The 22,109-nt window shown below is 37.5% G+C and overlaps 1 protein-coding gene across 6 annotated transcripts in view; it reads left to right on the top strand.

The window, feature by feature from the left end:
- The window catches only part of LOC123859987 (uncharacterized), a 76,999-nt gene that overhangs the window by 16,971 nt on the left and 37,919 nt on the right, over positions 1-22,109 (top strand). For all 6 annotated transcript variants that reach the window (XR_008507838.2, XR_008507841.2, XM_064596368.1 and 3 more), the window contains one exon: positions 2,042-2,174. Coding sequence is in view for 4 of the 6 variants with exons in the window: in XM_064596368.1 (XP_064452438.1) it covers positions 2,042-2,174 (133 nt within the window). In the remaining 2 variants the exon portion in view is untranslated. The remainder of the gene's footprint in view (positions 1-2,041; positions 2,175-22,109) is intronic.

Raw genomic sequence — 22,109 nt, forward strand, 5'->3', positions numbered from 1 at the left:
GAATAACATGAACAGGTTTATGTTTTGGAATACTGAGACTGATAGTGAAAAATGGTTGGAGGAAACCTGTAGATTATTTTAAGAGGCTGTTTCAGTAACACCGGATAGTGATGATGGTGGCCAGAATTGGATAGTATTAGACTAAAGGGAAATGGCTTAAGTTCAAGTGATATTTAGGATGTAGAATCATTAGAACTTGGTGTGTAATTGGATATGGGTACAGAGGGAGACATATTAATTGGATGTATATTGTAGTGGAGGGAAGGGAAGTCAAGGATGACACTGGATTTCTGGATTAACAACTTGAGTGAATGGTGGAGCCATTCACTGAGATGAAGAATATGGGGAGGAGTGAGGATGATGATGAATTTACTTTTGTTCAGTTTTATATTTGTTCATTTTTAATTTTATTGATTTTTAAAATTTTGAAACAATAAAAAATGTATAGAAAATTTGCAGGCACAGTACACAGACCATTTTTTTTCCAAAACCATTTGAAAGTAACTTGCCAGTATGATGCTCCACCACTCCCAAATACTTTACTATGTATGTCCTATCAGTAGGGACATTTTGCCTGCTTAACTATAATACAACCATAAAAATCAATGATGTTATACATTACTTCTATCTGATTCTCAAATCCCAATCAAGTTTGCCACTTACCTCAGTCCTGTCCTTTAAAACAGAAGGATATAGTTAAGAGTCACTTGTTGCATATAGTTGTAATACCTCTTTAGTCTCTTTCAGTAGGAGGCAGCAATAAACTTTTTTCTAGTCTTCAGTGACCTTGACATTTTGAAGATTACAGACCAGTTATTTTCTAGAATGTACCTCTGGGCCTTTTCCAACTACAGAGAGTTAGACTCTAACATCTTAGGGCATCTGTTGTATGAAAAAATTAACTTCTTTCAATACACCTGGAATGGTTTTAATTATGTACTATTCTTGAGAGAGTTGCAAAAATGGTCACTGTGTTCTTTCGTTCATTTGAAAAAGACTGAATTAATAGAGTTTGAGAGGAATACCTCAAAAGTGATGCTGTTTTCTCCTCATTGAATCCTATCAGATAACACAGAGTTTTGATTTGTCCCATTACTAATGCTCACTTGATTAAGGATGTGTCTCTTAGGATTCTCAACTATTTAGTTTTTTTGTTCTCTGTTGGTAATTAGTAAGTATTTTGTAGGGAAGTTCTCTAAGACTTTGTAAATAGCCCATTTCTCATTAAACTTCCAATTTACTCATTTATTTATTTATAGTAATAGTGATTAATATGGGTCTTAATTCTTTACTGTCATTTATCTTGGTATTCAGATTGTTCCTGATTTAGCTAGTGGAAGATCTTTGCAGATGGTTTATGTTTTCTCTTGACACGTCTCCATTACTTTTTTTTTTTTTTAAGATTTTATTTATTTATTTGACAGAGAGCACAAGCATGGGTAGCAGGGAGAAGCAGGCTCCCTGCTGAGAGCCTGATATGGGGCTCGATTCTAGGACCCTGGGATCATGACCCGAGCCTAAGGCAGATGCATAACCCACTTAGCCACTCAGGTGCCCCCCATTACTTTTTTATTTGTTTCTTTCTGGCATAAGATATGAACAAGGTCATCTTGTACTTTCTCTACCCTAGCCCTGGAATTAGCCATTTTAGCCCTGAGTAACATTTAATGGAGAATAACATTTAATGGAGAATAACATTTAGAAGACAAAGTCTGGGCACTAGATGTGTTCTTTGCTTTTGGAGTGTGGTGCTTTGAAGTTTTTCAGTGGAGAGAGCTAAGATATATATGCCTGTATATATGAATGTCCAGATATTTGCATTTCATCTATCCATCTATTAAACCATGAATGTATACTGATAGTATGAGTTTTAATCTAGCACCTCAGGGTTTATTCTAATTTTCTCCCTTTCCATATAAGTAGCCCCCTTCCTTGCTGCTGAAAAACTGTCTCCCATTGGCCTAATTGGGTTACTTATTTTCCAAATCTTTCTGTGTGTAATCAGCCTCTCCTTTCCACTGCTATCCTCTCTCCTCTGTAGGTGCACTATCGCCCTGTACAGGCTGTGTCATCCATACGAGACTGCTCTTCTGTGTGAACAAATCCTCACCCTACTCAGGCTTGGCCACTGTACTGACCTTTGTGTGGAGACATTTCTACCCAGGCGGTATCAGGTAGGCTCCCCACTTCTAACTCCTTCCACAGCAGGGTAGATATGCGATTATTTCAGTTTAGTTGTGAATGAAAAAAAAGGGTGGTAGCTAAAAGGTCACTCATTCAGGAAAGACTTTTTTTGATCAGATGCCAATCTGAGGGCAAATTTAAAGATATAGAAGAGATAGGATTAATTTTAAGTGTGAGAAAAGTCCAACTTCCCACTTCAATAGAATGGGAGGAGGAATGGCTTCAATACAGGTTAGTTTGAGAATTTCCTGGCTGGAAGAGGAATGACTTTCTATCTTACGGCTTTTAGTTTCTCTGTGCAGAGATTGCTGAGAAGGAGTGATTTAGTTGGAGGTTTGAGGAAAGTAGAGAGGGTTTTGAATCACTGTAGAGAATGTGAAAGTGAAATGAGCAAAAACAGAACAAACACAAATTTCTGAGTATTATGGAAGATCTGAGAATTGAAACTGAGAATGAGTTGAGACTCCCACCTGAATGGTTGCAGTGTTTTCTCCAGCAAGCACCAGTGCTAGGAGTGGAGAAGGCAGTTTCTATCAGGCAGTTAAATGGCACAAGTAAGCTGAAGATACTGGGTAGAGAGAGGTTGATGCGAAGGAAATGAATGTTGAATATTGAAATGAGTAGTTATTATTTTTGTTTTAAAGATTTTATTTATTTATTTGACAGAGAGAGACAGCAAGAGCAGGAACACAAGCAGGGGGAGTGGGAGAGGGAGAAGCAGGCTTCCCATAGAGTAGGGAACCCGATGCGGGGCTGGATCCCAGGACCCTGGGATCATGGCCTGAGCCGAAGGCAGATGCTTAACGACTGAGCCACCCAAGTGCCTGAAATGAATAGTTATTAAGAAAAGAAAGGAAGAGAGGAGGGGTCTGGAAGAAAGATAGTAAGTGGGTCAATGGCCTATCTCGAAGTCCTTGTGTGACTTGGTCCCAAGCAATCAGAAACCCACTCTAATTTAAGGGTATTTGTATAGGGGTAGGGAGGGGAAGGATTTGTTATGAGTATATTGAGTAGCTCACAGAATTAAGTCAGGCTGAACAATCATGTCTTAGAAATACAGGAAGCATGTGGCTTTGATGTTGTGGGTATTAGGAAACCTCTTCAGGTGACCAGTACTGGAATGAATCAGTTCAAGCTCTACTATCATCTGTTCTTGTGTTACTGCTCAGGATTCAGATACCAAGAAGAAAACTTAGTTTAAATGGCTTGGGTCTTGTGTTCACCTCCTTGGCCAGGAGATTAGGGTTCTACCAAGAAGGCATGAAATGGGTTAGAAGTAATTCCTAAAGGAAAACAAGCGTACTGTTAAGAGAAGAATGGATGCTTTTGGTGCCAAAAACAGGAGATGTTCAGCATTGGTAGATTGCATGTATGGTATTAAATTTATGTAGGATAAAGCTTAATTTCATATGGAGAGAAAGGTGAATAGAATGCTAATCATTTTTTTACTTTTATTTTTTTTACAAAAATAATACATGTACCTTGTAAAAATAATTAAAACTATTCCCCTCCCCCATATCTTCAATGAATGTGATAATAAGACAGCAAAAGGGAGAAGTGGGTGGGTGATAGAATTGTTACAGGATGTAAAAATAATTAAAACTATTCCCCTCCCCCATATCTTCAATGAATGTGATAATAAGACAGCAAAAGGGAGAAGTGGGTGGGTGATCGAATTATTACAGTATTTCTTTTCCTTCGGTGCCCACAGTTCTTAGTCACACTGCTTTGAGGAATGAAGAGGTAGACCAGACAGAGAGGTGAGCAACAAAGCAAAGCTTATTGAACGATAGTAAAGTGATAGCACAGGGCGCCTGGGTGGCTCAGTCGGTTAAGCGACTGCCTTCGGCTCAGGTCATGATCCTGGAGTCCCGGGATCAAGTCCCGCATCGGGCTCCCTGCTCGGCAGGGAGTCTGCTTCTCCCTCTGACCCTCCCCCCTCTCCTGCTCTCTCTCTCTCATTCTCTCTCTCAAATAAATAAATAAAATCTTAAAAAAAAAAAAGTGATAGCACAAAAATCTTCTGAAAATGGAGGGGACCTGAGAGGGTTGCCACTGGAATTTCTAAGTCTTGGGGTTTTTATGGGCTGGTTGGCGGGCTGTTTTAATCTGATTAACTCTCCAGGAGCCTGTCATCCAATCAGGTTTTTGTCATCCATCTATCAGGTGGGAAAGGGTGGAGGGCTCCGTCCAGGGTGGGTGTAAAATCCTCCTAAGGGTGGTTTCCTCTTAGGGCGGGGCCTTTGTCCTTGCCTGTCTTTCTTCCAGCTGTCCTTAATCAGAACGATTTGAAAGTCATGATACGAACATTTTCTATGGTTCAGATCTGTCGTGTACACTGTGGATATGAAAGTGAATAAAGAGAATTTGGTCTTTTGCTTGTAAGGTAAAATTCAAAACAGTACATTGAAAACTTGAAGGTCTTAATACAAATCCAAGATTTGTTTTACTAAAAATGTCTCTCTTTTTTAAGGATTTTATTTATGTATTTATTTACGGGGGTGGGGGGGGTGGGAGGGAGGAGCAGAAGGAGAGGGAATGGGAAATAATCTCAAGCAGACTTCACGCCAAGCACTGTTGCACCCTGGGCTTGATCCCACAATCCCCAGATCGGGACCCAGAGATCACGACCGAAGCCAAAACCGAGTCAGACGCTCAACTGACTGAGCCACCCAGGTACCCCTAAAAATGTCTCCTTTTAACAAAGACAGGTAAATAAGTATGTGTCTTCAACTTATATAATAAAGTCAAATATGAATTTTTTTTAGTCTTTTAAAATTTCCTTTCTTAATTCCTACATTTAAGAATGGGCTTTTTTTTTTGTTATTGTTGTTCTTTTCATTGTCCACTATTTTTGAGGCAATTTTTATCCTTTTATCCCCCCAAGCCCCTCCCAGCCTGCTTTAGAAAGTCAGCATTTTAGTGTAAACAGTTTTATTGAGTAGACTCTACTTGGTAAATATTAACACAATAATGCTTTCATTTTTCTCCAGTCACAATTCTCAGTAGTGCTTTGTAGAAATCTCCCAAGACAATTTCTTGGGCATATTCCATGTCTTTCTCATCACTTTCAGTTGTTAAAAAAAAAAAAAAAGAAGCAAAACCAAACTAATTTCACTCCATTGTAAAAATCCAGTCTCAAATCTGATTGAAATACAATCCTTTCAGTTCCCTCTACTAGCATCTAACTCCTTTGTTGGGGAGGAGGAATATGAGAAATGGCAGGGGTTGCTTATTGGAGAGGAGGAAGTACTGCTGCCCATAAGAAAGTGCATGACTCTGTTGCGGCTGGTGGTCACTGAGGATGTGGTAGTCTCCTCATAACTTTCTGCAGTTTTTAGCACTGTGTAGCTTCACCTTGGAGGATATGGTACCTCTCTGAGGATATGGCAGAGGAGGCACCCATGTCTTCCTTTAGTCCTGCCTTTGGTCCACATTCCACCTCCCATAGGAAGCAAGCTTTCAGATAACCCTAGGGGTTGGACTTTCCCCTCTGTCCTCTATATTCCTTTGTATTGAGTCAAACACAGAGGTCCTCCGCTGCACCTTCTGATAGATCAGGAAACTGGGAACAAGTTGGAAGTTTCCTCCATGTTTTTCTTAAATTCCCTATAACATGGTCTCGTTTTGTCCCTCTCTCCTGGGCTCAGCCAGCATGTCCTTCTCCTTCAAAATCTCCAGAAAAGACATAGGTCAGGTTCTCTGTCAGAGTCCCTCATGGGGCTCCCTGCACTTTGAAGGTAGCTTCAAGCTGGTCTCTTGGTCCCTGACTGTAAATATTTAGCTAAGTAGTAGGCTGTCAGTCTGTCTGCCTTGCGAGAACTCACATTCTGTATTTCACTGGAACTCCCTCTTCACTTGGCTTCGGGTGGGTTGAGGGGATGAACTTTTCTGCCCACTTAGGGCTGACATGTTGGTTGGGAATAGAGGTGGTTCCTTTGCCTGTGAATAAGTCCCCAGGAAGGCTTTTGGCCCCAGTGGTTGGAGAGGCCTATATTTATTTATTTATTTATTTTTTTAGATTTTATTTATTTGAGAGAGCACGAGCAAGCACAAGCAGGGAGGAGCGGCAGGCAGAGGGAGGGGGAGAAGCAGGCTCCCCACTGAGCAGGAAGCCGGATGCAGGCTGATCCCAGGACACTGGGATCATGACCTGAGCCGAAGGCAGACGCTTAACCAACTGAGCCACCCAGGTGCCTAGAGAGGCCTTTAAAAGTATGGAATCCTTATACTATTTTATCATCATTTTTCAGCCAGAATAACCAATTCTAAGACAAAGAGAGAAATCCCATTCAATATTCTATTATTAGAGCACAAAACTAAAGTAAATGATACCCTTCATTCTTACTTGACTTTGCCTTATGTAATGAAAAGAAAAAAAAATACAAAGTAACCCACAGGATATGGCGAACCAAATTTTTTCAGTGCCTAAGATTTTAAGTTAGGTATGTTTAGAGCAGCATTGATTTTCCAAGGTCATCAGAAGTACTATTAGTGAATAATATTATAGTTGTTTTGTCTGATTTCCTGTTGGAATACGGCAGGTATAAGATGGGTGTCAGAGTGAGGGAGAGGAGTTAGGCCTATTATTAAATCATTGGTCAGTCAAGAATATAACTCAGTAATAATGTTTAACTGTTTTTATTAGTAGGCTTTGAATATAATAAGCAGGATTGGCATTGATTTAAAAACAATAAACATATTTCCCTTTAAGAAAACCTTTGAAAGATTTTTAAAAAATTTAAATGGATGTTAAAATGTACTTGTTAATCTTATGCCTCATAGTCCCCTTAACAGAGATTTGAATATAGAAGTATTTTAGGTTCTGGCTTAAATATGAAGATGATTTTAAGCATTCCCAATGGCAAACAAATAATAATGATTATCATTCCCAGAGCAGTACTGTCTTCAAACTTTCTCAGCTGAATTCTTTCTGAGTGACATTTCTGCTATCCATATCCTTCTTGTTAAGAACTCAATAATGGACTAGGTTAATTAGAGATAGGTAATCTTACCTTGTATTAATCATCCTTCTGTCAGAATAAATTAACCTTTTTAGCTCCTATTTTCTGGAATTCCCAACCTTCGTAGACACTGTTCTCGAGGCATTAGATAGCCTCATAAAATTTTAAACTCATTTGAATTTAGAAATATCCATTACTGATAGAATTATTAAACTTAATAATCATGGAGATTTACTCTGAGATCACTGAAGATTAGACTAATTCAGGTACCTTATAGGCTTGTTTCTTCCTAGCTGTGTGATCTGGGGAAATTCAGTTATTATCTCTGAGTTTTCATTTCCTGACTTAAAGAATGGGAATAGTTATATTCATCTCAAATTATAGAAATCAAATGGAATAATACCTATAGTGGATTCTGAAATACACTACTGAAATGTTTGGGATTGTATTATTTTGAAATATGGTCAAGTCAGAAGATTTCACTTTTTGTACTCTTAATGTTAACTGATGATGAATATCCTGGATCCTTTTCCCTGGCTCCCTTGTATCATTGTCAGGGAGCAAAATAATGGCAAAAAGTTGTGTGAGAGGGTATTCTGACCACTTGTGGCTCCCATAATTCTTTGGTAAATGTGTGGCCCAGGCAGCAGATTTATCAATCAGTCCATCGAAGAATAGAGCTTATCAGGCTGGCCACAGTGGAGATTCATGATACCCCATGACAAACTGAAAAATGAGCATGTGTTAAAATAAGCTTATTAATGTAAATATAAGTTTATCTGCTTTTAAAAGGCAAAATAATTCAGTGAATTTCAGAGGTAATTTAGGAAATATTCGAACATTTGGCTTTAATTAGAAAGGCAGGAAAATATATCAGAACTACATTCCATTTGGGCAGGGTTTGTTTATTCTTCTCATCTTGACTTTGAGCCAAAAATCCTCAGTTTTGACTAGTTTTAAATGTTTCTCCAAATTTGGGCAGAGCCTTTTGCCTATTTAGAGATAGATGCTGCTTAGTTCAGCATTAGATAACACGGATGGAGGCCCATGCATATCAGGACCCACCAAAATAAAGAGCAGGAGAAGGTCACAAGGGTAGATAATGGTACGTGTGTGAACAGAGGGGCACCACTAATAAGTAAATGAGTACCTCATGAGGTGGAAGTAATCCCATTCATTAGAGTTCCTCTTGGGCAAAGAATGTATATATGTAGAAACGATACTTTGATAAACTACTTGGGGGTAGTTTGACAATACACTGTGTTGGTAAAGCTTTGAGAAAATAGGGACTTTCATTTATTTCTGTTTGGAGTATAAATTGATACAACTCCTTAGGAGGGAAATGTAGGAATGTTTATCAGAATTACAGTTGCATATCCAAAAAGACATCCAGATGGCCAGCAGACATATGAAAAGATGCTCATCATCACTTATCATCAGGGAAATGCAAATCAAAACTACAATGAGGTATCACATCACACCTGTCAGAATAGCTAAAATCAACAACACAAGAAACAACAGGTGTTGGCAAGGATGTGGAGAAAAAGGAACCATCTTACACTGTTAGTGGGAATGCAAACTGGTGCAGCCACTCTGGAAAACAGTATGGAGGTTCCTCAGAAAGTTAAGAATAGAACTGCCCTATGATCCAGTGATTACATTATTGGGTATTTACATAAACAATAAACAACTAAATAAACAACTCTTAATTCATAGGGATACATGAACCCCTATGTTTAAAGCAGCATTATTTACAATAGCCAAGATATGGAAGCAGCCCAAGTATCTATCATTTGGTGAATAAAGTATATATAGATATATACATATATACATAAAAAGAATGAAATCTTGCCATTTGCAATGATATGGATGGAGCTAGAGAGTATAATGCTAAGCGAAATAAATCAGAGAAAAACAAATACCACATGATCTCACTCATACGTGGAATTTGAGAAACAAATGAGCAAAGGGAAAAAAATAAGAGCATAATGAATGCACTTGTGATAAGCACATGGTGATGTATGGAAATATTTAATGACTATATTGTACACCTGAAACTAATACAACACTGTATGTTAACAAACTGGAATTAAAATAAAACTTAAAAAAAAGAAAAGAGGGGCACCTGGGCAGCTTAGTTGGTTAAGTGTCTGCCTTTAGCTCAAGCTATGATCTCAGGATCTTGAAATCGAGCCCCACATCTCGGCTTCCTGATCAATGGGGGGTCTCCTTCTCCCTCTCCCTCTGCCCCTCCCCACTTTGACCCTTGCACCTACTTGTATGCTAGCTCTTTCTCAAATAAATAAATAAAATCTTTTTTTAAAAAAAGAAAAAAAATATTACAACTGCACATATCTTTTTTTTTTTTTTTTAACAACTGCATGTATCTTATCCAACAATACCATTACTGAGAACTTATTCTGTGGGGCCCAATGTCCATAAATATGTTAAGTTAATTATGGTACATAGATAAAATGGAATTCGGTGGAACAATGAAAAAGATTTAGAAAGCTCCCTATGTAGTGATAGGAAAGATATCCAAAATATGTAGTACAGAGAAAAAAAAAATTAAGGTATAGGACAATAATTAATTTAACCTATCCATGGACATTGGGTTATTTCTGATTGTTTTCATTTACAATAATATTGCAACACGTAAACTCATATAGACCTTATTTTGCATTAGTGTATGCATACTCACAGAATAAATTTCCAGTAGTGGTATTGTTGGACAAGATATATGCAGTTGTTATTTTGATAAACATTACTACATTTCCCTCCTAAGTAGTTGTACTATTTTATACTCCCAACAGAGAGAAGTACCCCTTTTCTCAAAGCTTTGCCCCTACAGTGTTTTGTCAAACTTTTACATTTCCACAAACCTGAGAGGAGACAAATGGCATCTTGGTCCTAGTTTTTGTTGTTGTTTAAATTCAATTTTTAAAAAATATACAGACTATCTCAAATGTAGGAAAAAGTTGCAAGTATAGAGAATGTTTTCTTCCCTGAACTACTTAAGAATAGGTTGGCAACATCATGTCTGTATACCCCTAATACTGTAGGGTGTATATGTTACAAGCAAGGACATTCTTCTGCATAACCAAAATAAAACCATCGATATCAGAGCATTAGTTTTGATATATTAATATCATCTAATTCTCAGATTCCATTCATGTTTTGCCCATTATCCCTAGTATGTCCTTTACAGCAAAAGTATATAGTCAAGAATCATGTATTGTGCTTAGCTGCTGGGCCTCTTTAGCGATTGAAATCGATTTGAAATGGTTCCTTCCTCTTCTTTCACTTTTATAATCTGGATACTTTTGAAGATTATAGGACAGAGATTTTGTAAAATATTTCTTAATTTGGGTTTGTCTGACATTGTTTTGGGACTCAATTCAGATTATACATATTTGGCAGGAATATGGCAGAAATAATGTTGTGTTCTTCTTGTTGCAACCTATCAGATGACTCACAATTTTGATTTGTTGTATTACTGATGATGTTTATTATGATCATTTCATTAAATTGTTGGCTGCCAAAATTCTCCACTGTAAATGTAGTCTTTTCCTTTTGTAATGATTAAGTGTTTTATAAAGTACTTGGAAACTATGTATATAGCTTCAGTGTTAAGATTCAGTGTATCAGTTTGTTTCCTTTAGTAATATCACTGTGGACTCATGGTTTCTATTATATTTAATAGGTCATAATCTGTTACTATCATTATTTATTTTCATGGTCAGGTTGTCCTAGATGTGGTCAGAGGGTGTTCCTTCAAGCTGGCTCCTCTGTCCTTTTGACTTATCCATCATCTGTGAGCACTTCTTGCTTTATGATCCAAAGAAATGTTCCAGGCTCATGTTGTACTTTGCTTGTCCTAGACCTGGAGTCATCCATTTCTTCAAGGAAACTTTTAGTGGAGTGTGATATTTAGGAGCCAAGATATGGATGCTAGGTGTGTTCCTTGTTATTGGGGTGTCTCTATTCCTGGACTGTCTTAATAAACAAACACTCTTTTCTTCCTCCTTCCCTTCCTTCCTTCCTTCCTTCCTTCCTTCCTTCCTTCCTTCCTTCCTTCCTTCCTTTTTCTCTTTCTCTCTATTAAAAGCTATGGGTTGATACTCTAACTTCAATTCTTATCTAATACCCCATGATTCATTTTAGTTACCTCCCTTTCCATATTTTTCATTCCCTTCTGTGACAGTGAGAAACTTATTTCACATTGTCCTTAAATATTTACTTATTTAATGATTCCCCCTATATGTAACACATCTCCCTTCACTGCCCTTCTCCCACATTAATACTTTCCTCAATCTTCTTGGGCTTTGTGCCAGATACCTTCCTTTCTCCTCCTCCCTCCCTCCATTTCCTACAGATGTTCTCTTCACTCTTCATAGGCTCTAACAAGTCAGGCTTCTTGGTGAAGTTTTAATTTGCATTTTTGTTGTTGCTGTTGTTATGAGGGAGGTTGAGCAATTTTAATGAAGAGTGCCAATATAAATCCTTTCTTCATTTCCCATACATACAAAATCTTCAGTAAAATCACCATTGCCCAATAATATTTTTTTGTGAGTGAATTATTTAGTAGTTCTTGAATCAGAGCTGAGTTTTATGTTCAGCTGTACAGAGTGAATATTATTTAAATAATTTATTCATTTCACACTATTTATTGACTTCACTGTATGTTCCAACCACTGTTTTAGGCACTGGTGGTAAGGATCTAGAATCTAGTGGTAAGAAGAAAGAGACAAATTGCCTTCCCTCGTGGAAGTTGTATTTTTAATGGTGGGGTCAAATAATGAGCAATTTAGCTAAGATGCTTAGAATGTAATCTCAGTAGTGAAAAATCTACAAAGAGAATAAAGTACAGAGACAGCATTTGCACTTGAAGGTGCTGGAGCAGCAGGGAAGCCTTAGTGGACACATGGGGGTTAGAATGGAAAGAAATATTTGGTGTATACATTCCAAGGGTCAGCATCTGGGGAGACCTGTCTCTCCGTGGAAGGAACAAGCCAATTGCTGGGACTGAGAGCCTGAGTCAGGGATCCAAACTAGAGAGGAGAGCCGCCATTCCCTATAGACCTCTTGCTAATTAACGCTGGGGCCACTTCTGAGAGGCAGGCCTGTGAAATACTGTCTTTGCAGCTTCATTTCTAACAAAGACATCAGAAACGACAACTTCGTAAGTAACCGATAAAGTTTTGTCTTAAGTTTTTTTTAACCTATTTCTAATCTTTATGACCTCATCCTTGCAAGTTCGGGGATATTAGTTCCATCTTACAGATGAGGAAACTGAAGTACTTAAGGATTAATAACTTGTCTTAGCTAGTAAGACACTGAGCAGTGATGAATTCCAAAGCCCAGCTCTTTCCACTGTTGCCCATGGTCAGACTCTCCCTGCCTAGAACGCTGTATTGAGAAAGATGGTGAATCCTGAATAGGTCTCAGCAGCATCAAGTGCAGGGATCAATGAGTGATGTATGCTTTGGGAAGGGGATCAAGGAGTGGTGGCTTTCGTTTTGCCTGAGGCTACACTGGCCCTAGAGCCACTGTCAGGCCACCAACTGGAATAGCTCTGCTGCTCCCTCCTCAAGGCAGCTGCAGAACACAATGAAAACAGGACCTAGAGATGCGGGCCACTCAAATCTGCTTTGACCTATAGTCAAATAACTTCATCTAGTACCTACTACCCTATAAGAAGACCTTCGTGTTTTAACCTTACGTTAAAAGGAAAGAGATGGAAAAGAGTTTCTGGAGCTGGAGAAAAGGAAATGAAGATTTCATGTGAGGAGATGGCGTGGGAGATGGAAGACTATGAGGCTCAGCTTCCACAGTCCAACCCTCTTTGGGCAGTACCGGTGCCCTGCTGTTTACAGATCAGGCAAGATAGGACATGTGCAATTGGAAGAGAGTTCTGCATTCGGAATCTAAATCATGCCAGAAATAGTAGTAGTTGGTGAAATAGAAAGAACCATTTTGTGGTATTTTTTTCCACACAGGAGCATAATAATGATTAAATATATTTTGCGAGGTGCCTGGGTAGCTCAGTTGGTTGAGCATCTTGATTTTGGCTCAGGTCATGATCTCAGGGTGGTGGGATGGAGCCATGTGTTGGGCTGTATGCTTAGCGGGGAGTCTGCTTCTCTCACTCTCTCTTTCCCTCTGCCCCTCCCCCTGCTTGTGTGCACTCTCTCTAAAATAAATAAATCTTTAAGAAAATGCATCTTGAAGTACAAAATTGAAAATTTTAATATATAAAATCTTTTCTGAATCCTGACTCTTCCCTCTGTGAAACTTGAACCCCAGTTCCTAATAAATGGAGATAATAATCCGTATTTTATAGAAGGTGTTTGATAGTATTATACAAGTATTAACTCTTGTTACTTATTTTTATTTTTTATTATTTTTTTAGAGAGGGAGGGGGGTAAAGGCAGAGGGAGAGAGAGAGAGAATCGTAAGCAATCTCTATGCCCAGTGTGGGGGCTTGATCTCATAACCCTGGGGATCATGGTCTGAACTTAAACCAAGAGTTGGACGCTTAACTGACCTTGCCACCCAGGTGCCCCTTAACTCTTGTTATTTAAAAAAAAACAGTTACCTTTATGGGTGATCAATGACATGCAAAACACATTTAAATGAGACATGGTATGGAAAATCAAAAATATGGAATGATCTCCAAGATATATTGTTGCTTGAAAAAAAATAAGGTGCAGGACCATGTGTACTGTACATTTGCCTTTTTTAAAAGGATATTTAAGTGCATATATGCCTGTATCAGTATATACATTTTTTGGGAGTGACACTCAAACTGTTAATACTTGGGAGGGAGATGGGGGCTTCTGGGTGTGACATGAGTCTAATTTTCACTGTGTGTCTTTTTGTACTGTTTAAATTTTTCCATCATGCATCTGGGGTTTTTAATTGAGAAGAACAAATTCAAAGTTAAGGATATATAGAAGTTAATATCTCTTTGGTTGGACATTTTTTTCAATATATTATTTCACCTATTGAAATAGAAAATTTTCATTGGCAAATTATGAAAGTGAGCAATTGCTTACAGTAGCCAAATTATGGAACCAGCCTAAGTGTCCATCAATAGATGGATAAAGAAGATGTGAGATACACACACACACACACACACACACAAACACACTATGGAATATTATTCAGCTAAAAAAAAAAGCATGAGATCTTGCCATTTGCAGTGACGTAGATGGACCTAGAGGGTATTATGCTAAGTGAAATAAGTCAGAGAAAATACCATATGATCTTACTTATATATGGAATTTAAGAAACAAAACAAATGAGCAAAGGGAAAAAGACAAATCGAGAGGCACACTCTTAATTATAGAGAACAAACTGATGGTTTCCAGAGGAGAGATGAGTAGAGGGACGGTTGAAATAGGTGATGGGGATTAAGAAGGGCATTTGTTGTGATGAGCACTGGGTGATGTATGAAAGTGTTGAATCACTGTATTGTATTCCTGAAACTAATATTACACTGTGTTAACTAGCTGGAATTTGTTATTGTTTTATTATTACTATTATTATTATTATTTATTTTTTTAGTGACCTAAATGTGGGGCTTGAACTTACAACGCTGAGAAAAAGAGTCACATACTCTGCTGACTGAGCCAGCCAGGTGCCCCCTAACTGGAATTTAAATAAAAATTTAAAAAAAGAAAAGAAAGTAAGCTATTGCTAACAATGATCCTTAGCAATTCTAATATATATGACTGAACAGTGACATCTGTATAAAGTTGTATGTAGTCAATCATGATATGTAATAATTTATGGGATCATATTATGGTGAAATATTTGTTGGATCTCATTGTAATCCTAGTCTTTAATTCAGTAATTTGGATTAGAGGGTGCATGTTGTGATGAGCACTGTGTGTTATATGCAACTAATGAATCATTGAACACTACATCGAAGACTAATGATGTACTATACAGTGACTAACTGAACATAATAAAAATAAACAAATAAACAAATCTTTAAAAAATTAAAAAAAGAAATATACTCCAAGTGAAAATAAATCATAATAGTAACTTATTTATCATTTAAAGCATGTGACACATTTTGGTCAATAATAAGCTTAGACTTCTAAAATGGCATAAGAGTGGCCAATAGTTGGCTTTAAAATGAATAATACTTTCTTGCTTATTAAATGACATATATTTGTTTTACAATATTTGGAAATTATAGAAATAATAGGCCCATCCATAAAAACTGTATCTTGCATACTTCTGTGATGTGTTTTTTTCTAGCCTTTTTCCTTTTAGTTTTTATAAATTGCATAAGAAGATGGTGACCAGAACACCTTTTCTTTCACTTCCACTCTCAATTCCTGTCTATGGGCTTCTTAACCAGATTCAGAGAGAGGAGTGCAGGTAAGGAGTGAGGCCCAGTGGAAGAACAGGAAGCTTAAGAACAGAAAGCAGTGAATTCAGAGGAGATTTTGGACCCATGGGGATGGGGTCATCACAGGCTCAGCAGGAAGAAACTCAGTTTCCTTGGCTTCCAAAAAGTCAAGGAGTTTTATGGGCTAACTGGGTCTTCCCTGACCTTGAGGCTAGCTGATTTGGCAGGGACAGATAATAGGGAAGCTTCCTTGAGGTGTCTCAAGTAGGGCACTGCCATCTGCCTGCTTCTCGGCCTAGGAGAGAACTTAGCCTTTCACCCTGCAGGATGTTGCCATGCAGCATTCTCTAACAAGTAAAATTGAGTCCCTTTAAGCCAAAAGAAAAATAACATCTTATGTAAAGGGGGCCAGAAACCAGAGAGGGAACGACCAGGCAGAATAATCAGTGCAATAGAGCTTTTGGGAGGAGTGAAAGGAAATCCTGAACTCAAAAATAAGAGCACCCAAGGAAATAAAAATGCACCGTAAAAGAGGCTTTCTGTGGCCAAAAAAAGTTCAAATAAATAATTTATTAGGGGAATTTGGAAAGAGGATGCTCACTGTTGAAATTTGCAGTAGTCAACTAGAAATCAACGCCAAGACATATCTTAAAGATAGAGTGAAAATATAAAGACATGGGAATCCGAGGGAAGCAGTTAGATACTTAGGAACTATGTCTAGAGGTCTAACATGTGAGTAATGGTAGTTCTAGAAGAAGGAAAATGTCAGGCAGTAATTAAACAAATATGGAAGTTACTTTCTATTCACAGAAGAAAGAAATTAGCTTGCAGATTCTAAGATCTCACCAAGTTCTAGGTTTGGGAGATGAGGGAAAACATAGTTAGAATGTCATGATAAAGTCCCTGAACTGTAATCATTAATAGAAAATGGTAGAAGACTTTAGGCAGAAAGAACAAATCCTACAAGGAGGAAAAATGGTACTTATGATACTTCTTAAGTGACTTAGAAATATTAATTATATGCCTTTATTCTTTACAACAACCCTATAAGGTAGGAATCATTTTTAGCTACATTTTACCAGAGAGGAAACTGGGATACACAGAACTTAAATCATAAGCCCAAGGTCTCATATCTAGAAAGTGACAGAGCCAGGACTCAGCAAAAGTGGTCTGGCTACAGAGGCACCACACTTTTATCATCACACCAGTTAAGTCTCAAATGGGATATTGTATTTGAGAAGACATGTGGGAAAGAGTCTAAGTAAAACAACAGATGAACCAGAGAAAGAAGGAACAAGGTGAGTACTGAACTGTGTTGTGTGTGTGTGTGTGTGTGTGTGTGTGTGTGTGTGAGAGCTTTTCCTCCCCAACCTCTCCCTTATTTTCCCTCTCCTTCCCTCCTTTCTTCTCTCTTTCTCAGCAAATTGTACCGTTGTTGACAATGGTTCATTGTGTTGACTGCCACCCAGGTGAAAGGGGAAGGGGAAGATCTTGATTGTTTTGACTTGAAATGATTATAACAATGTGAAATATTTCTTAGAGAATCAGTCTTAGATTAAAATTTGTGCTGCTAAGTTTGTGAAGATACAGACTTCTTTTATAAAGGTGATTTCTCAACCTATTTGAAGACATAGTTGTAAAGTGTCTTATAATTTGTATTCATCTATGGAAAAAAATTCAGATAGTAGATGGTAGGGAATTAGATAAAGCTTTGCTCTTTGAAAGTTCCCTGCTGCTTAAAAATAATAGAAAGCTCAGAAACATATCTTTACATATATAGAAACTTAATATATGACAGAGATATTTAAAAAATCAAGGAGAAAAGGATACACTATTCAATAAATAATGCCAAGGCAATTCTTCACTCATGTGGAAAAATAAAATTAGATTCATGCCTAACATCATATTTGAAAATATATTTAGATGCATTAAAGTCTTTAATGTGAAAGAAAGTCTTTAAAATTTCTAGAAGAAAACATAAGGAAATATCTTTATGCCTTCAGAATAGTGATTGTTATTTCATTTATTTTTTTTAAAAGATATTTATTTATTTGACAGAGAGACAGTGAGAGAAGGAACACAAGCAAGGGGAGTGTGAGAGGGAGAAGCAGGCTTCCCACCAAGCAGGGAGCCCGATGTGGGGCTCGATCCCAGGACCCTGGGATCATGACCTGAGCCGAAGGCAGACACTTAATGGCTGAGCCACGCAGGTGCCCCTAGTGATTGTTATTTTAAACAAGACACAAGATATAAAAAACACAACAAACAAAAGATATAAAGCAAGGTATAAAAAAACACAACCATAAAGCAAAAGAGATGAAACTGCATGGTAGATATTCCTAATATTTATGTGCATTAGAAAACATTAAAAAGTAAAAATATGAGCTATAAATTGAAAAGATATTTGTAATGCTTATTACTGACTTTCAAATGATATTCCAAATATACAAAGAATCTTACACAATAATAAAGAGATCAACAACCTAGTAGAGAAACAGGCAAAGCTCCAATGAGGCATTTCACAAATGAGAAAAACTGGATGTCCAGTAACACAAAAAGATGCTTAATCTTATTTGTAATCAGGAAAAAGGAAATTAAAACCTCAGTGCAACACCATTTCACACCCATCAGATTGGCATAAATCAGAAAATTTCATGAAAAGTTTTGTTAAGAGGGAGAAGGTAAAAGAACTATTACTGGTGAGAGGGTATACATCAAGATGCGGAGGTTAGAGAAGGTCATATGTATGCGAGAGGATTGGGGAAAGAAGACTGTTGGCAGCATTGTTCATAATAGAAGTATGGAAAAATATCTAATTGTCCAACAATAGAATGAACAAGCAAACAGTATGTGGTGGAGAATATGAATGACCTAGAGTTATTTGTTTCAACCTGTGGCTGAATCTCAACATGAATCTGAGTAACAAAATGGGGAAGGATATGTACAATAGAATACCATGTATATAAAGTTTTTAAATGGGGGTACCTGGGTGGCTCAGTTGACTCCTCAGGGAGCCTACTTCTCCCTTTCCCTCTGCTATTCCCCCTGCTTGTGTGCTCTCTCGCTCTCTGTCAAATAAATAAATAAATAAATAAATAAATAAATAAAATCTTTAAAAATAAAAGTTTTTAAATGTACTAAACAATATTGTACATTGTAGATGCTTACATATGTAATAAAGATAAAGCAACTGTGTAGTATCATATGAGAAACATCAAATTGAGATAGTGTTTATTTCTGGGATGGGAAAAAGGATGGAATTAGCATATGTGGAGGTACACAACAAATTTTGTTTTATGTTTTAAGCTCATGGAGGGGGGTACTTAGGTATTTCTGCTGTTACTTTCTGTATGTTTTAATAGGCCTGAAATATTCTACAATTAAAACAAATAATTTACTGTTATTTTTTTAAGATTTTAGTTTTTAAGTAATCTCTACACCCAATTTAGGGCTTGAACTTACAACCCCAAGATCAAGAGTTGCATGTACAAGGGGTGCCTGGGTGGCTCAGTTAGTTGAGTGTCTGCCTTTGGCTCAGGTCATGACCTCAGGGTCCTGGGTTCGAGCCCTGCATCGGGCTCCCTCCTCAACAGGGAGCCTATTTCTCCTTCTCCCTCTACTTATGCTCACTCTCTGTCAAATAAATACATAAAATCTTAAAAAAAAAAAAAGGGGGTTGCATGCACCACTGACTGAGCTAGTTAGGGGCCCCACACTATTGTTATTTATTTTTTTACAAGGTTTTATTTATTTTAGAGAGAGAGAGCACAAGGGAGGGGGAAGGGAGAGGGACAAGCCGACTCTGAACTGAGCGTGGAGCCCTACATAATGCTCAGTCCCATGACCCTGAGACCATGACCTGAGCCAAAATCAAGAATCTGATGCTCAACTGACTGACCACCCAGGTGCCCCAACTATTGTTATTTTTTAAAAACATGTGACAGTAGGCATTTCCCCAAATTTCATAATGTAATATATTTTATATATAGGAAATTATAGAATTTCCAAGTTTTATAATGAATTTGATTGAATGTTGGATTTTTATTCATCTTAAAAAATTAAGCCATCTGTTATTGGGGTAAGCATTGCATAATGTATAGAAATGCCTAACCACTATGTTGCACACCTAAAACTAATGTAACATTGTATGTCAACTATACTCCAATAAAAACAAAATAACAAAATTAAGCCATCTTTTGATATATTTGAGTGGAGAAGAATGTCCTGTATAAAGAAATATGTTTTTTTAAAAGTTAATGCAAGGGGCAGCCTGGGTGGCTCAGTCGGTTGGGCATCTGACTCTTGATTTTGGCTTGGGTTGTGATTTCAGGGTTCTGGGATGAAGCCTTGGGCTCAGTGGGGAGTCAGCTTGAGGATTCTTTCTCCCTGTCCCTCTGCCCCTCTCCCTGCTTTCTCTCTCTCTCAAATAAATAAATCTTAAAAAAAAAAAGTTAACACAAAAAAGCCTCCCCCCCCCGAAAAATAATGAAATATTATTTTACTTCAAAGGAAAACACTGTGATTTAGACTTAGGTTAAAACTTCATGAAGACAAAAATGTGCTTTCAGTTTCAATAACTTTTGATAAATACTTGTAGTCTAATGCTTTCTTTCTTCTGAGTTAGACAAGTACAAATAACCATTTAGTGCTTAAGTATTATCATTTCATATAACAGTGTGGTTGAATTGTTCACAATGAAAGTAAAAGCAAAGTGAGAGGAGCATTACATAAACAAGATTAGTTGGCTGCATTCCCTTGGGACTGTTTGCTAGATGAAGGTTTAAGTGATAGGCGCCACCAGTGGAGGATGTTGAAATACTCTTCTTTCTCATGGTTATAGTTTTGTTTATATAGCATTTTTTTAAAGATCTATGGAACATTTTGACATATTAGACATTTGACTCTGTTACACAAATCATTAAAAAAAAAACCCAAAATGAAACTTTTCTGGGTGTGGTGGTTTAGGGGAATAAGCTTATTTTTAGGACTTTTTCTTGGTTTCTCATTTACATTGCCTCTTCTTCTTCTTTTTTTTTTTTTTTTAAAGATTTATTTATTTGACAGAGAGAGAGACAGCGAGAGAGGGAACACACATGGGGGAGTGGGAGAGGGAGAGGGAGAATCAGGCCTCCCGCTGAGTAGGGAGCCCGATGTGGGGCTCGATCCCAGAACCCTGGGATCATGACCTGAGCCGAAGGCAGACGCTTAATGACTGAGCCACCCAGGCGCCCCAACATTGCCTCCTCTTTTCCCTTGTTTGCATCCTAATCCAGGTCCCTGTAACTTTATGGGATACTGCAGATCATTTTGGAAGTTCTGTCTTCTAGGCTCCCCTTTCCAACTCCACTCCTCAATTTTAGTTGGTGCTCTACTTAAAGACAAATAGTAGTTATTGTTTTCCAACCAGATGAAATTTTTTAAAAATTTTATTTAAATTCTAGTTAGTTAACATATAGTGTAATACTGGTTTCAGGAGTAGAATTTAGTGATTCATCACTTACATATAACACCCAGTGACCGTCAGTCATAATGAGGGCCCCCCCCTTAATACCCACCACCCACTTAGCCCATCCTTTACCCATCTCCCTCCATCAACCCTAAGTTTGTTCTCTGTCATTAAGAGTCTCTTAGTTTGTTTCCCTCTCTTTTTTTTCTTCCCTTATGTTCATCTGTTTTGTTTCTTAAATTCCACATATGAGTAAAATCATATGGTATTTGTCTTTCTCTGACTGACTTATTTCACTTAGCATAATACCCTCTAGTTCCATCCATGTCATTGCAAATGGCAAGATTTCATTCTTTTTTATGGCTGAGTAATATTCCATTGTATATATATTCCATATCTTCTTTATCCATTCATCATTTGATGGACATGTGGGCTCTTTCCACAGTTTGGCTATTGTTGATAATGCTGCTATACACATCAGGGTATATGTACCCCCCTCCCAAATCTGTATTTTTGGGGTAAATAACTAGTAGTGTGATTGCTGGATCATAGGGTAGTTCTATTTTTAACTTTCTGAGGAACCTCCCTACTGTTTTCCAGAGTAGCTGCACCAGTTTGCATTCCCACCAACAGTGTAGCAGGGCTCCCCTTTCTCCTCACCCTCACCAACATCTGTTGTTTCCTGTGTTGTTAATTTTATCCATTCTGACAGGTGTGAGGTAGTATCTCATTGTGGTTTTGATTTGTATTTCCTTGATGAGTGATGTAGAGCATCTTTTTATATGCCTATTAGCCATCTGGATGTCTTCTTTGGGAAAATGTTTATTCATGTCTTCTGCCCATTTTTAACTGGATTATTTGTTTTGGTATTGAGTTTGATAAATTTTGGATACTAACCCTTTATCAGATATGTCATCTGCAAATATCTTCTCCCTTTCTATAGGCTGCCTTTTAGTTTTGCCAACCAGATGAAATTACTCAGTTTTATTTTGAAGGTCTTCTGACTTTCTCATTAATCTCAATTTGGACTCTCCATTTTTTAGGCCAGTATTCACAGAATCTGGTTTGTGACAGTTTTCACCAGCCCACAGTAAAATGATAAAAATATGGGTAATGTGGTTAGAATTGTGTACAGCTAAAGTTATTCAAA

This window comes from Mirounga angustirostris, unplaced genomic scaffold (genome assembly GCF_029215605.1).
Source record: "Mirounga angustirostris isolate CCGP_5_RB_7025 unplaced genomic scaffold, mMirAng1.0.hap1 SCAF_7, whole genome shotgun sequence".
Classification (NCBI taxonomy): domain Eukaryota; kingdom Metazoa; phylum Chordata; class Mammalia; order Carnivora; family Phocidae; genus Mirounga; species Mirounga angustirostris.